Source organism: Alligator mississippiensis, chromosome 6 (genome assembly GCF_030867095.1).
Source record: "Alligator mississippiensis isolate rAllMis1 chromosome 6, rAllMis1, whole genome shotgun sequence".
NCBI lineage: Eukaryota > Metazoa > Chordata > Crocodylia > Alligatoridae > Alligator > Alligator mississippiensis.
This window is the reverse complement of record NC_081829.1, coordinates 93,369,746-93,388,434: the sequence shown is the minus strand read 5'-3', so window position 1 is coordinate 93,388,434 and position 18,689 is coordinate 93,369,746. Positions and strand designations below refer to the sequence as shown.

The window sequence follows — 18,689 nt, the reverse complement described above, 5'->3', positions numbered from 1 at the left end:
TTAAGTAGAAAAAGATCTAATTGTCATTTTAAACCAGTTCTTTAAAATCCCAGTTTTACCGACAATAATCCAAGAACATTTAATAAGTCTTAAAATATTCATAACACAAGGAGATCATTACTCCTGAGACCTTTGTACAAAGCAGTGAAGTGTGTTAGACATATGGCAGAAACCTCTTCATTTCTTATTTCTTACTATGACTATATGAAAGAGAGAAAAATACTCTGTTCTTTCCCCATTGCGATCAGCATGCCATTGTTATCTGTTGTGGGCCAAAATCTTCCCTGGTGTATATTCATTGAAGCTTATGGAGCTTTACGTCAGGTTTGCATTTAGCTTAGTATGTTTAAGTACAACACTAGAAAATTGCTGTTTGGTCTGTAACTCTTAATACTGGAAAGCAGAATAAAGAATAAGTGTACATAAATATGATGTTGCTGCCCAAATGATATAGCTACTTAAATACCAACGGCAAGTTTTTTTGACTATTAATAATGGTCAGGTATTAGTAATTGCTTAGTTACTATGGTGATGACTATTATAGAGAACCTAAACATGCATAGGTAGAAATGGAACGAGAAAGGTAGCATAAACATGAGAATCCCTTCCTCTTCGAGTCGTTATTATATGTATAGGAGAAAAGGACTTTTTTTTAATTACATTGAAATGTTGAGTCAGCTGCACTGTGAATGCTTTCTATCTAAAACAGAACAGTGGTTACAGGACGTGACCACAAAAATCATATCTGTTGTGTTGAATATGACAGTATAATGAATAGATGTTAAAATGTCCTCTGCTTTCAAGTCATCATGGTTGTCATTTGATTAAATAATAGTGCATTCTGTTTGATGTCTTGCCTTTATTATTCAGTGGCACTTCACTATATGTGTCTTACGTTTGTATTAAGTGTTCCTGGCAACCAGGTATTCATACAGGTTCCTATTTACCCACCCGCAACAGCAACACTGTACATTTAGCTTGGGTGGGTGTGTATTGTTTGAATATGGGGTTTTAATTATCCCTCTTAATTACGGTACATTCACCAAATGGGGGGAAATAGTCATTCAGGGACAAAAAGAAACTGCTTAGTATTTGAAGGAATTTGATAATTTTGTTGTAGTTCCTAGCTTGGCAGGTGGTAATAATGCCTATGCCAGCACTGTCAAAATATGAAAATTAAAGTGACGATGGGTTTTAATGAAATCCATTTGACAAATATAATTAAGGTGTTTTAATATGAAGCCCTGTAATAAAGACTACCGGTGGACTCCCTGAGGTCTTGACTAATTGTGTAGATTGCTTTTAAGCTTTGAATAGTTTTATTGGATAATGAACTGTTAAGAAGTGTTAGATCTTTCTTAAGCAGAATTTGGTTTGAAAAAGAAGAGGAGAGACAGGCCTGAGGTGTGGCATTTTAAACATAATTAGAAGAGAGATTTAAGTTAACATCTTTGATCTTGCTGTCAGTTTTTGATTAGAGCTGTAAATGCTTTAATCAAGTGTAGTGTAGTCATTACATTTCTAACTGTTTTTAAACTGCGAAATTACTGAGACACTGACATCAGTTTAACACATTTGAAAATTTGCAGCAAAGTTGTGTTTGTAAACTGGGTGTTTTGTATTAAAATGTCAGACTGCACTGATTTACCAATTTAATATATAATTGCATAATTATAGTATTTTTGTAGGGAACAAATAGCTCGGTAATTTTTTGCGAGATGAAGCATAAGGTCCTTTAGTTGATGAGAATGTGCCACTGGGTTTTCATTTTTGAAATGATGCTTCATACTATCTTTTAATTAAGATCATATTCAAAAATAGAATTTATTGTACAGAAATTATGCAGATCATAAGATAATTTCAAACTAGCATTATTCTATGTATAGCTGGATGAAGACGTGTGAGTATATTGCTCAGTGCCTATGGTACATGGTGGTTTTTTATCTGTAGATCTCTGTTTCATCAATATAGGTACCCCTATGCCCATTTCATCCAAGGGAAAGCTGAGGCACGGCTAAATTCTGTGTCTCGCTACCTACTCGACACAGTCAGCAATAGACTGGAAGTTTCTCTATTCCTGTGTTCAGATCACAGTACTGAAACTAATTGCACACACAGTCTGGTTTTGGAAAGGATGAAGCAACTTTGCCGTAGTCTTAAGTAGCCAACAAGTTGTAAGTAGGCAACCGTGGATCACGGTGTACACCTAAGAGGTCTACTTGGTTGCCTGATGAATCTGTTCGTGGCTGACGAGCCCAATTCGAGAGCGACACAGCTTAGTACAAATTTCAGATCCATAACAAGTCATTTGACTATCTTCAGATTGATTATAAATGTCACATACATATTACCCAGTTTATGTATTATTTTATATTACCCAGATTATGTATTATTTTAAATTCACTGAAGATGGTCAAATACCCACATGTGTGTGAATAAGATGTATGTATGGATCTAACTAGTTCCTACCACTTCTGAGGTATGTATTCTCTTGCTTTGAGTCTAGGCGTATGGTTCAGACATCCTGGGACCTCTTCCTGATGAGCCTGTGGGCTTGATTCTTTGAGGTATTGAGCTTGAAGGGAAGTCAGGATACTCAGTGTGTTGCTAGGTCAGCCCATGTGTGACTTTGGATGCATCACTTTTTTTTTCTCATAGTTGGCCCTTAGAGGAAAATAATAAGTGTTAACCACAAAGGAATGTCTATGTACGTAGTTTGCTCTGAAGCATATATATGAGGAAGACTCGCCAAAAATAATGGCAACGCTAGACCACTAAAATCGACTGCCAGTCTTTCCTACCATTATAATCCCATTCCACATCTCTTAGTCCAAAGCTAACAAAATAAACCTGACCAATCTTGATGGGTCATGGGGAAGAAAAGAGGGCTGATCGATCTGACTGAAGAGGAGCCGTGTTTCAGACTCCAGACTCAAAGAGACCATCGCACAGAATACCTTGTTGCTGCCGTCTTTGTATCATGAGATCACCGTTTCAAACGCCTCTGCTGTCCGCAGCTAGCGCTCTGTGGAACAAAGAAAGGCTATGTCCAATGTAACCCTGACCCAAATCATTTAGGACTTCAAAGATCAAATCCAACATCTTGAACTGCAGCTGGATTCCCTGCAGGCAACCAATGCAGTTTGCAGGGAATGGGTGTTATATGCTCCAAGAGCCACGTTTAAAAGCAGACTGCTTCATTTTAGGCTGGCTTAAGCATTCAAGTGGTCCTAATATTCAGCCCCATTTAGAGCAGATAATCTGACAAACGCCTGCAAAAGTCTTGCCAGGTCCATGCATCAGAAACAGCCACACTTGTTTTACAAGCCTGCCATTGAAAAATCACACTGCAACAATTTTCTCATGGGCATCTAGCAACAACAGGCATCCGGCAATATCCTTTAGTTAGACACGTTATGTGCCAACAGTCAGTGAAAGGTCCACATCATTCTTAAAAACCAAAGTGCTTAAGTTCTTCCTAAAATGTAATTTTCCGAAGAGGGTGTGTAAAATGGTGTTACCTGGACTCCCCTATTGACATCTCAGCAGCTTCCAGATCAATTGTCCTTAGTTCACAAAGAAAAGGAGTTTTTTTCCCCCTAATGTTCATGTATTCAAACTCAGCCTGATCTTTAAAATCCAGCAGAATTTTTTTACCTCTCTTGTCATTTTTAGTATTAGAAGTTTGGCAGCCCAAAGTGAGTTCTCAGTTGCACGTGTATAACTTTTGTTAGTGTAAGATGTGTTGATGTGACTTACTGCGTGTTCACATAGGTGGAATGAAGGGCATATTTTGTCCATCCAGTTGGAAACTGCTAACAGCTGCTGATGGGTAGAAAGGAAGAGGATCTGGCTCACTCTTCCTTAGCTCTGTCAGCTTTACAGGTCCATGAAAGCCAAGAGCTGTTTCTGTCCCTGCCATTAGCAAAGTAAAACACGTATGAAACAAAAGAGCAGGCTGAGCCTTGAGGACTCTGATTAATATATTTGAATACAATCTAAACAACTTGGGAGTAAAAGTGTCACAAATCCTTATCTAGAGTAGAGGAAATAAACTTCCACTTCCCTGAACAGAGGAATATGAATATACACAGGATGGAGTAAGGTAAGCTAGTCTGAAATCAGGCAGAAGGCAGGGTAGAGACTCACTAAATCAGATATAAAGCATAAGCTTTTGTGAGCCCAACCTCGCTTCATTGGATGCCATGAAAAGACTTGCACAGACCATAAGCTGCATGGAAGCATATATGATATATCTCTGATTTAGTGGCAAAGTTTCAGGAACGGTGGCAAAGTTTCAGGAATGGTGGGCCAAAATTACCCATCTTGTTCTGATGTAGGCCAGCCCTCTGGGGCCACATTTTTTTTTGAAACCAAAAAAAATTGCTTGGCTTTAGAAAAACAGAAGCAAAGGATTATTAAATGATGTTGATTGCTTGTCCCTGCTGCCCGGCCAGCATGGGGGTGAATCTCCCTACTCCCAAAATGCCATCAAAACCCTAGCTCCGTGTGCCGGCTCGAATGGCTCCACGGGTTGTGGGTTGCCAAGCCCTGTTTTAATCTGTTGGTGAGATAGGGCATGGCTTTCTCCTCTGCAACTCCCCAACCACCGTGGGAGTCTGTGATGGAGCAAGAAGTCAAGCCGGAGTCTCCAAAGTCTTCAACTGGTGTCAAAGCCACAAGACCATCCTTCCATTTCCAATGGCTATATCCTATGTCTGGATGCCGAACACCGAGCGGAAACCACAGTCATGACTCAAATCTATCAGGCATCGCTATGTTTTTTTACACTGTAAATTACCTGCTGAATAAACTAGCGTTGTGTTGAAGTTTTTAAAAGCTTGCCACTTCCTTGGAAAAGTCTAGCATTTGCAAATGGAGCTGAAGGGTCATGAATAATTTTGAAGTCATTTTTCCTCCTTTTATATATCACTTTTGAAAGATTTTCTTTTTCTTTTTTGGTAGAAACCTTGAACAATCTCTTTACTCAGCAGTCCTTTTTTATAATTTTTTTTTAACCTCAGTACTTTTAAGACTATAACTTTGCAGTGTAGTTTTTTTATATATCACATTTTTGTTTTCAAGAAAGAGCTTCGTGGGCGGGGGGAGGTGGAAGATCAATTGAAAGGATCAGGTAATTAACATTTCCTCAGCCCATAACATATGCTATTGTGCAAGAGTTTTTGCCATGCTTATAATTTATACCTATTAAAGCTTTGTTTTATCATCTATTACTGACTTCTGGGCTTCTGTTTGCACTTATTCTCTATAACAAGCATTTTGTTTTTATACGGCGGGGGGGGTGCTGGGGGGAAAGGGTTTCAGTCACTTCTACAGTACCCGAAAAGGAGAATGGGATTTGCAAATGATAAATGGGGAAGTTGACTAGCTAACTAATAAAGATTTGTCTTAATCAAGTATGATTTGTCAGAACAGGAGCGCGCTGGGGTCAGGGCACACGCAATGAATAATACAGCATTCACAGGAGAAAAGGACCAGGCAAGAGGCCTCATAAATATGCTGCGATTACCCATTGCTAATTCGTATTCAAAGAATGAGTTGCACCGAAGCCAGCTTCTAGGTTGCTGAGCTGTTCACCTGCTTTGCGGGCTCTCCAATGTGTGAGAAAAGTTTTCATTTTATTTGTAATTTTTTTTTTTTTAATCCTATGTCATTTTCAGCCTGGCTTTGTTTCTCAACAGAATAAATATTGGCACTTTTTGGTCGGCGATTTGAAACATCATTTATTAATAATCCTTTGCTTTTATTTTTCTAAAGTCGGGCATTTTTTTGTTGTTGTTTAAATATGAATGTGGGTCCAGCAGGAAATATTTTCCTTTCACATGTAATATGTATGGCTGAAAAGTGCAAATCAAGTTAAAAACCTCTCTTTACCTCTACAGAAGTATTGAAGATCAAATGCATAGAGAATACTATGTTGCCAGCTTTTTTGACTTTGTAATCAGGCTGTAGATTTAGTTCATTTAGGATTAATCTTGAGTATATTGATATTAGGATAAACCTGCATACATACAAACATCTTGATATTTGGTTTTGAATTGGGTTTCATAGCTTTTTGTGGTCTCAGAGTCTGAACTAACACAAGAGATAGTGTTTTCATGATTTTTCTCCTGCCTGGTATTTGAAACATTGTGAGAAGAGCAATTCTTTTTATCTGAGCCCTATAAATTGGTCCCCTAAGCATTAGTTAAAAAAAAAAAAAAAAGCATATGGCAGGTATCAGCAGAGGAAAAAGTACCTGAAACACAAATACTTGTAAGTCATGTTATTTCTTTTATTTTTTGCATGTCCAATACTAATGTCTTTGTGCAGCTGGGTATGCACAAGAAATCTCCCTTTGCAACTCCTTAAAATACAAAGCTGCTTTCTACTCTTTTAATAGTTTAGCATGACTTTTTGGTTTCTCTTTGCTGGTGAGTCACTGAGGTCTATATCCTATTTTGTGTTAAACTTTTGTATGTTTTGAGGTATGTGTATTACATTAAAGAAAATTCATCTTGAGAGATATGGTGCATCTTAGGCTAGGGATAGAAATTATATGTAAACCGGTATAAGCGATCGGAAACCGGTTCACGTTTGTAACACAACAGAAGTTTAGCGCACATAAACGGCTTGCAAAATGGCCAGAACTGGTTTAAGATAAACCTGGATGGATGTAGTACAGGGGTTCCCAACCTTTTTAGATCACAGACCAGCAAACCATGGACTGGCAAACGGTAGTCTGGAAGTGACTGGCATACTGCAGAGTACTACTCAGTATAAAAAAGAGTTGGCTGCCGGTCCACAGCATGCCAGTCACTTCTGGTCCAACAGCCAACCCTTCACGGCCCAGTACTGGGCTGCGAATCTCTGATGTACTATCAGACTTAACTGATTTAAGTTAAATCAGTTTATTGAACTTCTGTCCCAGATCCCCTCCAGATTCAAGTTAACTCATAGTCCCCCAGCATCCCAGGATACTTTGCACCTCCCCCGCACATGCCCCCTCGCTGGATGGCTGGGCTAGCCTTTGCCCAAACTGTCTGCTCCAGCTGAGCTAGGAAGCATGCTCTAGCGCCCCCAGCTTCTGGCTTCGGCCACTGCAGGCATTGGCTGCATTTCTGGAATCAAAAGTGAATGTCTGTTCACTTGCTTATCGGTTCAATCTACGCAGCTTAAACTAACCTGCAAAGATTGAATTGATTCTGCCTCAGGCTTTTTGACTGTCTATACTTAACCTTAAGGTTTTCAGAGCCTCAAGATGCCAGATCTTGGAGCTAGGATCTGATTTGTTTTCTCTCCAGTCACACCTGTTTAGGAGACTAAATCATAGTGAACAGCGGTTCAGGTTCTAGAGGATGGGTGTCCGCAGTACAGATTAAATATCATCCGGTGTGCAGTCATGTGCGATCATGCATCACCTTTGAGTCAGTCTCAGCAGAGTGGTCAAGAATGGGACCGTGATGCTGAGAGGTACCTTGGTGGAACAGCTTCCCATAGCTAAAAGTGAAGAGACAATTTCCATTTCTTGCATGGTCTTTTCAGGCTTTTCTTCCACTGCTAAAAAACACTGCTACATAGGATAAAAAGTTCCTGTTGTTTGATTCTTGACTTTGCACCTATGTTACTAGTCGTGAATGAGGTAGCGGGGTATTTATTTGCTTTGATGCAGTAAGCAAGATGTTTTTCTGAGCAGTCGCTCCAAGGGAGAAAAAAGGAAATTTGAAGGGAGGATTTTGGAGCAGGGTAGTGCTACTGAGCTAGTATATGGATGCAACAATGACTGGACTTCAATATAGATAAGCCCTCAGTAGAATCAAAGCCTACCACCTCCTGTGAATCTTCCTGTGAGGATGTTAGATGGGAGGGAAGATAGATGGGTGATAGGAAGAGACAGAAAAAATATATATCTGTTAGAGGGAAATTATTAGTTTTTAAGGCAGCAGACTGACGTAAGCCAGAATTTTAGCAAAGGTATCGAGTCCTCAAAAAGGCTGGTAGAAGTGAAGTTACTAGGCTTGTCGTACTTCATCTCTCTCTTTTTTTTTCCCCTCTTTCTTATTTTCTTCTCCTTCATCTGCCTTTTTTCCTGGGGTGGAGCAACTGGACAAAGGGATGGTCAGTTATAAATTGCTACGGTTTGTTCTTAAAGGAAGACAGATAGCTTGGCTTCTTTCTCATGTAGGTCTTTCCTGTGTTTGTTATACTTCTTGGTATTTTGAATTCTTGGTTCCACGGAGCGCGAGATCAAAATACCATATGTATTTTGCTGTTGGCCAGTGCAAAGAATTTCATGAACTTTGATTATAGTTTATTCGTATTTTTAAGATGTTTGGATTCTTAGAATGAGGGAGGAAATTATATTGTGTGCTAGGGTTTTTCTGTTTTTTTTTCTGCTTGGGTTTTTTGCTTTCACAGTGCGATACAAGGCAGCTTCTTTTCCCTCTCCTAACTAAACAGGAGAAAGCACAACAAGTCTGTTGTCCTTATTACAACCTGTCAAGACTGATATTTAGGTTCGGGGGGGAGGTTCAAAGAGTACCTTACTGAATATATCGGCTGTTTTGTTCTGTATTGCTGCGAGCACCTAATAACATCCAACTTAGCAAACTGTAGATACTCAGTTTGAATAACACCACTCACGTTTCTCTATGCTCCATTTTTTCTCAGGGCTCTACAAATATTCTCTCTTTTGGCTTGTAGCCATTCTGTTAGCCTTCATTTATCAATATTAATCTGTATTTGTCATCCAATAGCCTTAATGATCTAAATTCCTCTGTCCGTGATTAAGTTGGCTCTTCTACCTAAACATACATCAGCTGCAAACTTGTAAATGTATAATACTTCCACTTGTTTCACTACACTTAGAGATGTGTCAGCACTTCCTTTATTAACTTTCTGCTGTCAGGAGCCTAAGCGTTTGACTCAGCCCTGAACTCTTTTGACTCCAATAGTATGTATTTGCCAAGTCTGTAAATCTGCTTGCTGTCACTTCTGAAATACTACTCACCTTTAATAATTTCCATCATGTGGGGCTTTTTTTTTTTTCCCCTGCAGAAACTCTAACTGATGTTTTCACTTTCTGTAGCTCCCTCCTAAAATCCAAACTTAAACTTGTCCAAAATGTGACACCCGTACCTTAAAAGAAAACACTTCAGCTTCAATTATCTCTCTTGGGTTTCTGTCCGTTTTGGTACACATTGCCAACGCATCAAAATCTTCCACGGACTTAATGCATCCTCCTGACACCAGAAATCATCCCTATTTAAAAAGAGCATTCCAGGGCTTCCTGAAACGGGTTCATAGACCTGCCACACCTGAGTTTTTCTGCCCCTGCCAGCTCCTCCTGCTCCAGCTACTGGGACAGCCATTTCAATTCTTCTCTCCTCGGCCTGCGGTCATTTGATCAGTCTGTCTCCTTTTCCTGCCCTTGGCATGTCCCATTAAAACATGAAACCGCACCTACGAGCCACCATAGCGTTCTCCCAGTATTTTGAGCATTCATCTCTTCAACCTCTTTCTAGCCATATGGAGATGTGCTTCGTTTTATCAAAATGTACATGTATCCACTATAAGCAGGGGTGAAGTTTGGCTATGGAAGTTGCTGTATAAAATATGTTGGTTTAAATGTCCATTTTAATAACTTTAAGAATAGCTGGCTTACTAGTTCTCACTGCTTTTGCTTTGACATAACTTGCACACGGCACAGGTGTGCATATAGCGTACATGTAAGTGTACATATGTGCGCTTAAAATCTACATAAGTATGATTATATAATATAGGGGTGCAAACCTGCACCGCGGGTGCCACAAACGGTACAGACAGCCTCCGTGCGTGGCATGCAGCAGGTTGGGGAGGGGGCAGGAAGTACACTGGCAGATAGGTAGGGAGCAGAAAGCGGGGCAGTAGAGCAGGCAAGGAGCACAGGGCAGGGAGCAGGAACAGATCAGCATCCTGCTCTGAGAGCACAGGAGAGGGAGCAGAAAGCTGAGCAGCAGACCTGGTAAGGGCAAGGGATCAGAGTGGCACTTGGAGACAGAGTAGGGCTAATTTGTGGCAGGCCTGCCTGAGAAGTTGGCCCACACTGATTTAGTGGATATCCTAGCTAGTTTTTTTTGTGATGCATGCTGCTGCACCTCGGGCACAAGTTCATTTTTCCTGACTTACGGAGGTTTTGTCTGTTTGCTTCAAATCGCTTAAGTATTTACTTACCATATAGGCAAGACTGATTTTTTTTTTTTAAGAGCCTTTTTCTAATCATTCAGCCATACAATACAGGTTTTTAGAGAGAGACTAATGTACCAGCGTTTAGCCAAGAGAGAAATATGGCTCTAAATGAGCATTGCCAGTCTTTGGATAAATAAATACACATTTTCTTAATTCTGTGGGAGGATTCTCAGTTTTTCTTTGCCTGTAAGGAAAGGAAATAATAGAATCCAGCAGGAACAGTTATTACATTTATAGGCTGATAAAAGCCAAGCAAATTAATTTATAAAGGGATGTTGTCAAATACCTTTGCCTGTTCATTCTATTTTACTTTCTGATCTCCATTTTTGCAGTGTCCTCTTAGAGCCTTTCAAGTACAAATACTTTTTTCAATGAATGTTCTTTCTTTATTTGGCAAACTGCTTCCTACCCCACTTTTCCTTTTGAATGCAGCTGTAAGAAATACGACTATTAATTTCACGACTGTAATTTATATAGGTCAAAGCATCGTTATTTATGTATCTAATTGTGTGCAGACCTTTGGGAAGTGATATGGTTGTAGTTTCGTGTACAGCCAGCCCATGTAAGGCTAGATGCAATTTTTGTAGATACGCCTTCTCCCCCCACCAAATGCACGCTCAAAAAATGGGCTACTCTCAAAGTGCTCAGTGGTCAAACAGTTGATTTTCCCTGCTATATTATTAACAGCTTTAAGGCAGAATAAAGTTAGGACTAGGAAGCATGACACCGATTCTCCCTTTAAAACCAATACCTGTTTGTGAACGCATCATTGGACTGGATTGTGTGGGGGGTTTTTCCCCCTTGTTCATTATGATATAGCTTAAGAATGAGATAATATGAAACATTCAGTTAGCACAAATATCATGAGAGTATAAACATACAGACATCTTTGTTACTGGATGGTTTAGCTGTAATTTAAAGATATACTTTTATATGTCACTTTAGGGATCCCACATATATAAATAAATAACAGTAATGTTAAAATTAAGCTATTTATTTGTGTTGTGGCAACACCTTGTGACCCTTTCTTGGAGCGGGGATCTCATTGTGCCAGGCATTATGCAGAAATATAATGAAAAAGAAGTTTAAGCTGCCTTTTTACAGGCGGCGCCTAATTCACAGTCCGCAGCCAAAACCGAAGGGTTCATGAGTACAATACACCTTTGCACAATATCTGACAGCGCTCAGGTTCTAGTGGTGATCTTAAATGTATGCATCCTTACTACAGCACATCCTATAAAGCTGACTACTGTGCATAATTTTAATAGCTTAGTCTCTGATCCACATTATAAATAGTCTGAAAGGATCTTAGCATGCACTCCTGGATTAAAACCTGAACATTTGAACAGGGGGAGGAAAATAGGGAAAACCTGGCGAGATATGTAAAGCGATGCCAAATATGTGGCAATAATATCAAACCGATGAGTTGTTCTATTTAAGGTCTCATAGCATCCCCTCCTATCACCTCATTTACCTGAGTGAATTTATCTTCATTTCTGCAGTGTTATTGGATTGACCTTTCTTCTGCAAAAGTCCTATAAACTGCAGTGCAAGTTTGGAGACCAGAGCAAGGGTCTTTGCATCAAGGGGCTGGTTTCAGATGTTCAAACACGTTGCCAGGATTTCAGTGTCGCCTCCACTACGTCTCTTTGTTCAACTTCTGGCGCTCCTTTAGCCCAAGGAAAAGGGCCAAAGATCATCAGTGCACATAGAATAAAACAACTCCTGTAAAATTGATGATCCGCCCAATTATTTATCTTTGGAGGCTGTTGGGAGGAAACGCTGCTACCTCAGTTCTGGGACCCCTCTGCCAGGCTGAACTTCATGGCTGAAGGTTTAATTCCTATGTGTCATATCAACAATTCATTTTGTGATATTCTGGCTGACATGCTCTCCTTCCTTATTTATTGATGTCTTCAGTCATCGACAATGAGAGGAAAATACACTATTCGTCAAAGTGACGGTGTTTTACCCTCAGTTACAGTTGATGCTGCTGTCACGTTGATGGTTAGAAAATAAACTAAATCATTATAAAAAGCTAAGAGTGCAAACTTGCCAGTGACGGGGAAAAAAGATGAAAAAATACAGTAAGTGCTTAAATTTGGATTATAAAAACAGAGCCGCATTGTCCAAAGATATTTTTTGCATCCGAGTTGCAAAATATCGGGCCGTTTAACTACCCTGCCTTTTTAGTTCTTCCTTTGAAAACACACTCTTTTACACTTCCATATCTTTTTAAAGGTTAGTCGTAGATAATTGTTATAATTCAACCTGGAGCCACTTTGCTAGACTTTGATTGTTTTCGTTTGATTGTTTGATTGTTTTTAGTTTTTTAAATAAAAGAAACGGTTTTAAAATTACTGTGTATACCTATTTTTTGTGTGTGTTCCTGAGTTTTAAGTGCTTCAATAGTGAACGAGAGAAAGTATGTTCTACTTTTATTTGGAAGGTTGTTTGGCCTTCAAACATATGCAGATTAGTCTTGAATCATTTTTTACTCATCTGCATAGCTGTACTCCACCTTACAGGTTTTTGACTCGGTAACCACATATATTACCACATTTCACCTTTGGGAGGCATTGTATATACAGCTACAAGTAAAGAGCAGCAAGCCAGCAGGGACCAGATAGCATAATGGGGATGTCAATTTGTGGTCAGATATCTGAAGAAATATTTATCTTACTTGTACTGTACTTGGCAACAGCCACAGACATGTAAACTGTAATGAATTTCTCTGGTCTTTATCTGACAGAATATATATTACCTTGCATTGAAACGAACTTACCCAAAAAAAAGCAAAACCCCAGAAAAGAAAAGAAGGTGCCTACGACTTGTTTCCCTATAGTAATAATAATAGTAGGAATAATAGTAGTAGTAATAGTAATAGAAAAATGTTCAAGGCAAATCTAAATTAGATCATTTCCAGAAAATTTTAAATTGTTTTATTTTGCCATACTGATGCATTCCTGATTTTTTTTTTTTTTAATTGATCCCTACTAGTGTTACAAGGATCAGTTGTTGAGGTCTTGCTCATTTAGTAATCCAGGAATAGACCGCATTGAGTAACAGCAATAACAATGTAGGGGTTTGTTGTTCAGAGCTGTGCATATTCCAGAGGACTTCCTCGGTTTTGGCAATCATATTTTTGGCAACTTAGGCTGAGTAGCCTCAAGGAATGTGCACGTGGCTGGAAGTCAGAAACTCCTGGTTGTTTCAGATTTGCTACCTGGCCTCAGGCAAGTCGCAACCACTTGTGTCCCTTTCCCCACCTGTAAAATGGGAGTCCTATGGCTTCCTTTCCTCCCCTACGGGGATGTAGGGAGAATTAATGAATGTTTGAATAGAGCTTTGAAGATGGAAACCTCTCCAGTATGTTACACAAGTATAACAAGATAATAATACCTATCTGTAATAGCTATTTCAGCTTCAGACCACTATGTGATTAAAGCTATTTCAAGAGTAAAATCCTGCCTTGTACAAAATCTATGTGTTATGTCTCGGGGCCTGAATTTTCTCTTTGACTTTGCAACTGTTTGAGTGCAGTAGAGACTATGAAAGCAACCAAACTAAACATGAACAAAAGACTATTCCAACCAATTTAACTCGGATATCTATTATCAAAAATACTAGGAGACTTAGAAGAATAGGTCTCTAAGCATGTAAGAAATGCTGTGTAACCCAAAATGGCGCTGCCAGGGAAGCAAAGGAGGACACTAGTTGTTGGAGTTGATACAGCAGGGTCTCACTTTAGTATCAGTAGCTGGAGTTGAGGAACTCCAGAAGAAAGGTCTTCTTCTCGTGCATCTCTTTGAGGAGCTCTGTGAGTGTTGTTTGTGTCTGAGTGAAAGCTTCCTCATTTTTCCCGTCAAGCAAAAGAGAACAAAAAGGGGAAAGAGAGTAAAGGATATGTGAGAAAAATGAACTCCCACTACTTGGAGTAAATTTGAAAGTCCCCCTGCCTTTGTTACACGAGACAAAGGTCAGCATCTGTCCACGGGGCTTAAATGTCCTCATAAGAATTTCCAGGGGACAGCTCGTGCTTGGATGGTTACTTCTCCATTTTTAGGTTACAACAGAAACTTAAATTTTGTGTTGGTGATTTCCTTCTCTTTGCAGTTAGGTGGAGTGATTAGGCCAATGTATATTTAAATGCAGTTGTTCCTTAAATATCTTGCTTGGAATTTAACCTGGCATTTTGAGGGCTTACAGTCAAAAGCTATATTTTTCATGATTTACTTTTGGATTTATTAATGCAGAACAGATCGGACAGGAGATGCTGGAAAACCTCAGCCATGACAGGGAGAAGATCCAGCGTGCTCGGGAGAGGGTAAGTTTGATGCTAAAGAATTGCTGGTTTAGGATTTTATGTCCTTTGGGCAAGTTCACTGCTAAGCAAAAATAATCCGTCACATTGATTAGAGTCTTAAATAAGTCAATTGTGATATTCTAGTATATAATCATCATCTATAACTACCTATTAAAAATAAGACCAAGGTGGAGGTGGGACTGATTCTAGAAACTCTATCCCACAGGCAGACTTATTGAAATGAATGGGGCTGTGCTTGGAAGCAAACACTGGTCCGGATCCTGCCATCAGGAATTAGTTCTGTCCATCAATGCTCAGATTTTCTGTAGTGCCCGTTTCTATAACGGGTTGACAATGTGGCGATATTGGACGCAGCCTTTTGACAGTTGAAAATAGCTTGGCAGTAAGCACCAAGCAGGGACAAAATAGTGAGCACAGCCATGGACTAAATCTTGAACCCCTTGGAGAATCGGTGCAAGCTAATAGAGGGAGAGACTGGTTCCCTTTCATATTCTGCCACTGGCCTACTGGCTGACCTTGGGCAGATTACTGCTTCTTTTTCAATTTCCCTATTGGCAAAATGGGGAGAATGATACCAACCTTGTTAAAAAGTGCTTTTGAGATCTCCTGATGAAAATTGCTCTTTAAAAGCAATGTTTAGAAGAGTAACATAACAAATATTAAGAAAAGAATAGCTATAATTGTTTGATAATGTCATTTCCTTGTTTTATGGAAGACCCTGGTATGTCTAGGTGTATTATGACTGTGGAAAACAAGGAAGTGGAAGAATTGTGACCGCAGAAGCATATAGGGCTGTGAAGTGCATGCTTTACGTCTGGGGGAGGCGGGTTTCTGTTTATTCCTGTTTCCAAAATCTGATGCCAATCAGCAAGAAGCATCAGGAGTTGATAAGAAATTAGGAGAGGAGAGAGCAAGAAAGGAAGCAAAAGAAGGGATCCACAACTCTGGTTTGCCCCAGAGGCAATGATTTTCTTGGGAATAAGCCCCACTAAGAGAGTGTTCATCTTTGTTCACTTAGAGGCGAGAGTGGGTGATGCTCAGTACACGTGCCACCTTGGGTGCGTTAACCCCCCAACATCTTTTTTTAGAGCAAAGAGGACCCCCTGTGTTCCTGGCCCACATTCAGGGTCCCCTCTTCTTTCTCCATGAGGCAGACATAGCTAAATACTTTTCTGTATTGCGAGTCACCGGAGGGATTTTATCCGGATGACACATTAGCTAGGATCATCATCTTTTATATACATGTATATGAGTATATATGTATATTTGGTCAGTTAAGAAAACTCGCATGTTTACCAGCCTCTCCCCCATCTTAAAGAGGTTTGGGACATCTTGAATTGGGAAAGGCCTTTGTCCACAAGGCAGCTGTACTAGGGCCCTTTGATTGTGCACATTTGCCCCATGCCAGGCACACTCACTGCATTTGTGTCTATACAGCACCTAGGGGGGCAGACTTCGCCTCACTGGGGTACCGGTTGTGGTCAAGTCGCAATGGAATTTCATGTTTTTTCTTTGGAAACCCCTGTGCTACCTAAAAAATCAGGCCCTTCCTTGAATGGCAAGAGAGACAGAACCCAAGGTAGATGGTAGTCTGTTGAGTTGCAAGACCGACGTCTATATTCCTCTATTCAAGTGATAGGGTCATCAAAGAAACAGCATTTCAGTGTCAATGCAATGGAACAAAATGTGATCAACCTGAGGTTGAATTCCAGAGAGCTCGTTTTCTAGGTTCTGGGCAAGAGGCCATAAATATCCTACTAAGCTAATTGAATAGTCATTAAATACATCCAGTGACCCTTAGCATAGTCTGAGAAGCTTTTGTGCATGTGTGTTTGAACTTTTGGCCCCCAGTCAGTTGGACTGAACATCTTCACTAGGAATCAATGCGAGGAAGTGGATTATATTTATCCCCTTTTCCCTAATCCTGGTGTTCCTCACAACAAGAGGCGAGGCAAGGGAATATGTGCCTGTTGTGGTCCCATGTTTTTTGCAGTTGCACTGTTCTCAGCTTGCCTGAAATTAGTTCTGGCTTCCTGGAGACTTCTCCTTTTCCAGGCTTCCTGCCTGAAGGTCCATATCTTACTGATATGAGATCACAGCACAGCCTGGAAGCCACATGGAGCAAGATCACTCAGCTTACTCAGCAAAAGTTCATTTTTTTTTGAAGAGCTTCCATGCAAAGACCCGTTGTCAAGCTTCTGGTGCTCATATCCTGTTTTGTAGTACATAGTTAGGGCTTTTCTTTGGAGGGATTCAGAAAAGTTCCCCATTTAATCCATGTGAGTGCATAGGTCTGCATTTTGAAATCCATTAAAAACTTATGCCCTTGGTTCACATCTGTAAATTTCCCGTTTCCTCGTTTCTTTTTGTTAAGATTGGTTTCCCTGAGTGGCCAGTATCACAGCAAATAAACTGTTCCTGCAAGACTGTGGTTTGACAGTATCAGACTGGAATATTGTATTTGCTTTTTAGGGACTTGTTGGGAAAATACTGACAAATTGGAGAGATTTACTTATAAGTGATATTTAAATGAGTTAAATATATGCATAGCTTAGCTAAATATTAAAAACATGATAATAGTCTCTAAATGGCTGGAGAATGAAAATCCCATGGAGGGAGAGGAGTAAATTGATTTAAGGTGTCAAAAGAGATATAGCTAGAAATATTTGGAATAAATTAAGAAATTAAAGATTTAAGCTGCATATTTAAAAAAAAAAATCTAAAAATCTCTGAAAGTGCAGTGTCAAAAACAATTCTACAGGAAAAATGACCCCACTTCAGGAATCATTTTAACTAGATAGAATACAATTTTAGAGTACTAATGACTACTTAGGAACAACCCTAGATCGGCAGAGGTGAACAGTATGACCTGCTAGTTTCCACCACACCCCTCAGTTCCAGGAATCTCCACTCCATCTTCAATTCCTTCCATCTTCTTTTGCTCTCTATTAAAAAGACATTTTAAAATGTTATGTACTTGCATAAGGAATACAAATCTCTAAAACTCTTGGTTCAGAGGTGATACCTTTTATTAAACCAACTAGAAAATAGCAACAACGAAAAAAGATCTTTCTTTGCAAGTTTTCGGGCACTCATTTAGACTTTTATTGGGCAATCTCAACACACTTTCCAAAAAAATCCTTAATTTTTTCTTCCTAGCACTCATTTGAAATAGAACATTGTTTTTTATATGTGTGTGCGCGCACGCGCGTGTGTATGTGTGTGTGTGCGCGCACGCACGTGTGTATATGTGTGTGCGCATGCGCGTGTATGTGTGTGTGTGCGCATGCGCGTGTATGTGTGTGTGTGCGCATGCGCGTGTGTATGTGTGTGTGTGTGCGCGTGCGCATGTGTGTGTATGCATGCGCGTGTGTGTGTGTGTGTGTGTGTGTGTGTGTGTGTGTATTTTGCCCAAGGGCACATAGGAAAGCTGTGAAAGAGCCAGGAATAAACCCCAAATTTCTGACTCCAGTCCTCCACCACAATTTCATTTCACAATTTCTTAACAAGAAAATGTGAATGATTCATATTTTGGAGGATAAACACATCTTGATAGTCCTAAAAATAGACCGGTGCATTTATATTTCAGAACATACTATTTGCATGTATCCTTTTTCCCCTTATTTTATCAATCATGAGTAGAATCTTAAATCTGTATTTCAGCATCCAATGATACTGCAACCCTCTAAAACAGTTCCCTGGTTTGACGTAGCCGAGGGTAGTGTGACATCAGCTGTTGCACAGTGATCAGATATTAGCAGGGAAGTGGAGAAAAAAACTGCACTTTTATTCAGAAATGAAATATTTCAAAGCATACTTACAGTTTGAAAAGTCATGAGTTTTCTGCCAATGGAAGAAAAAGAGCCTGGGTTCTTCTCCTGTTCTCTAAGGCCGTAGATGGAATCACAGGATTATAGGCTGGAGGAGACCTTACAAGGTCATCTAGTCCAAACCCCTACTCAAGGCAGGATCATCTAAACCATCACCAAGTGTCTGTACACAGATGTATTCCAAGTTCGTTCTGACGTCCCTTATGCTGTTATACCATAAGTATACTAGCTCCAAATTATTTTTACTAAATGGCTTTGCCTTTTGTCTGTGTAATGGCAACATACAACTCAGCCTCCTCTCCCTC

At 39.8% G+C, this 18,689-nt stretch overlaps 1 protein-coding gene across 3 annotated transcripts in view; it reads left to right on the top strand.

Moving 5' to 3' along the window:
- VTI1A (vesicle transport through interaction with t-SNAREs 1A) overlaps positions 1-18,689 on the top strand; it is a 352,105-nt gene that overhangs the window by 199,866 nt on the left and 133,550 nt on the right. For all 3 annotated transcript variants that reach the window (XM_006277966.4, XM_019485972.2, XM_019485971.2), the window contains exon 6: positions 14,484-14,554. In XM_006277966.4, coding sequence (XP_006278028.3) covers positions 14,484-14,554 — 71 coding nt within the window. The remainder of the gene's footprint in view (positions 1-14,483; positions 14,555-18,689) is intronic.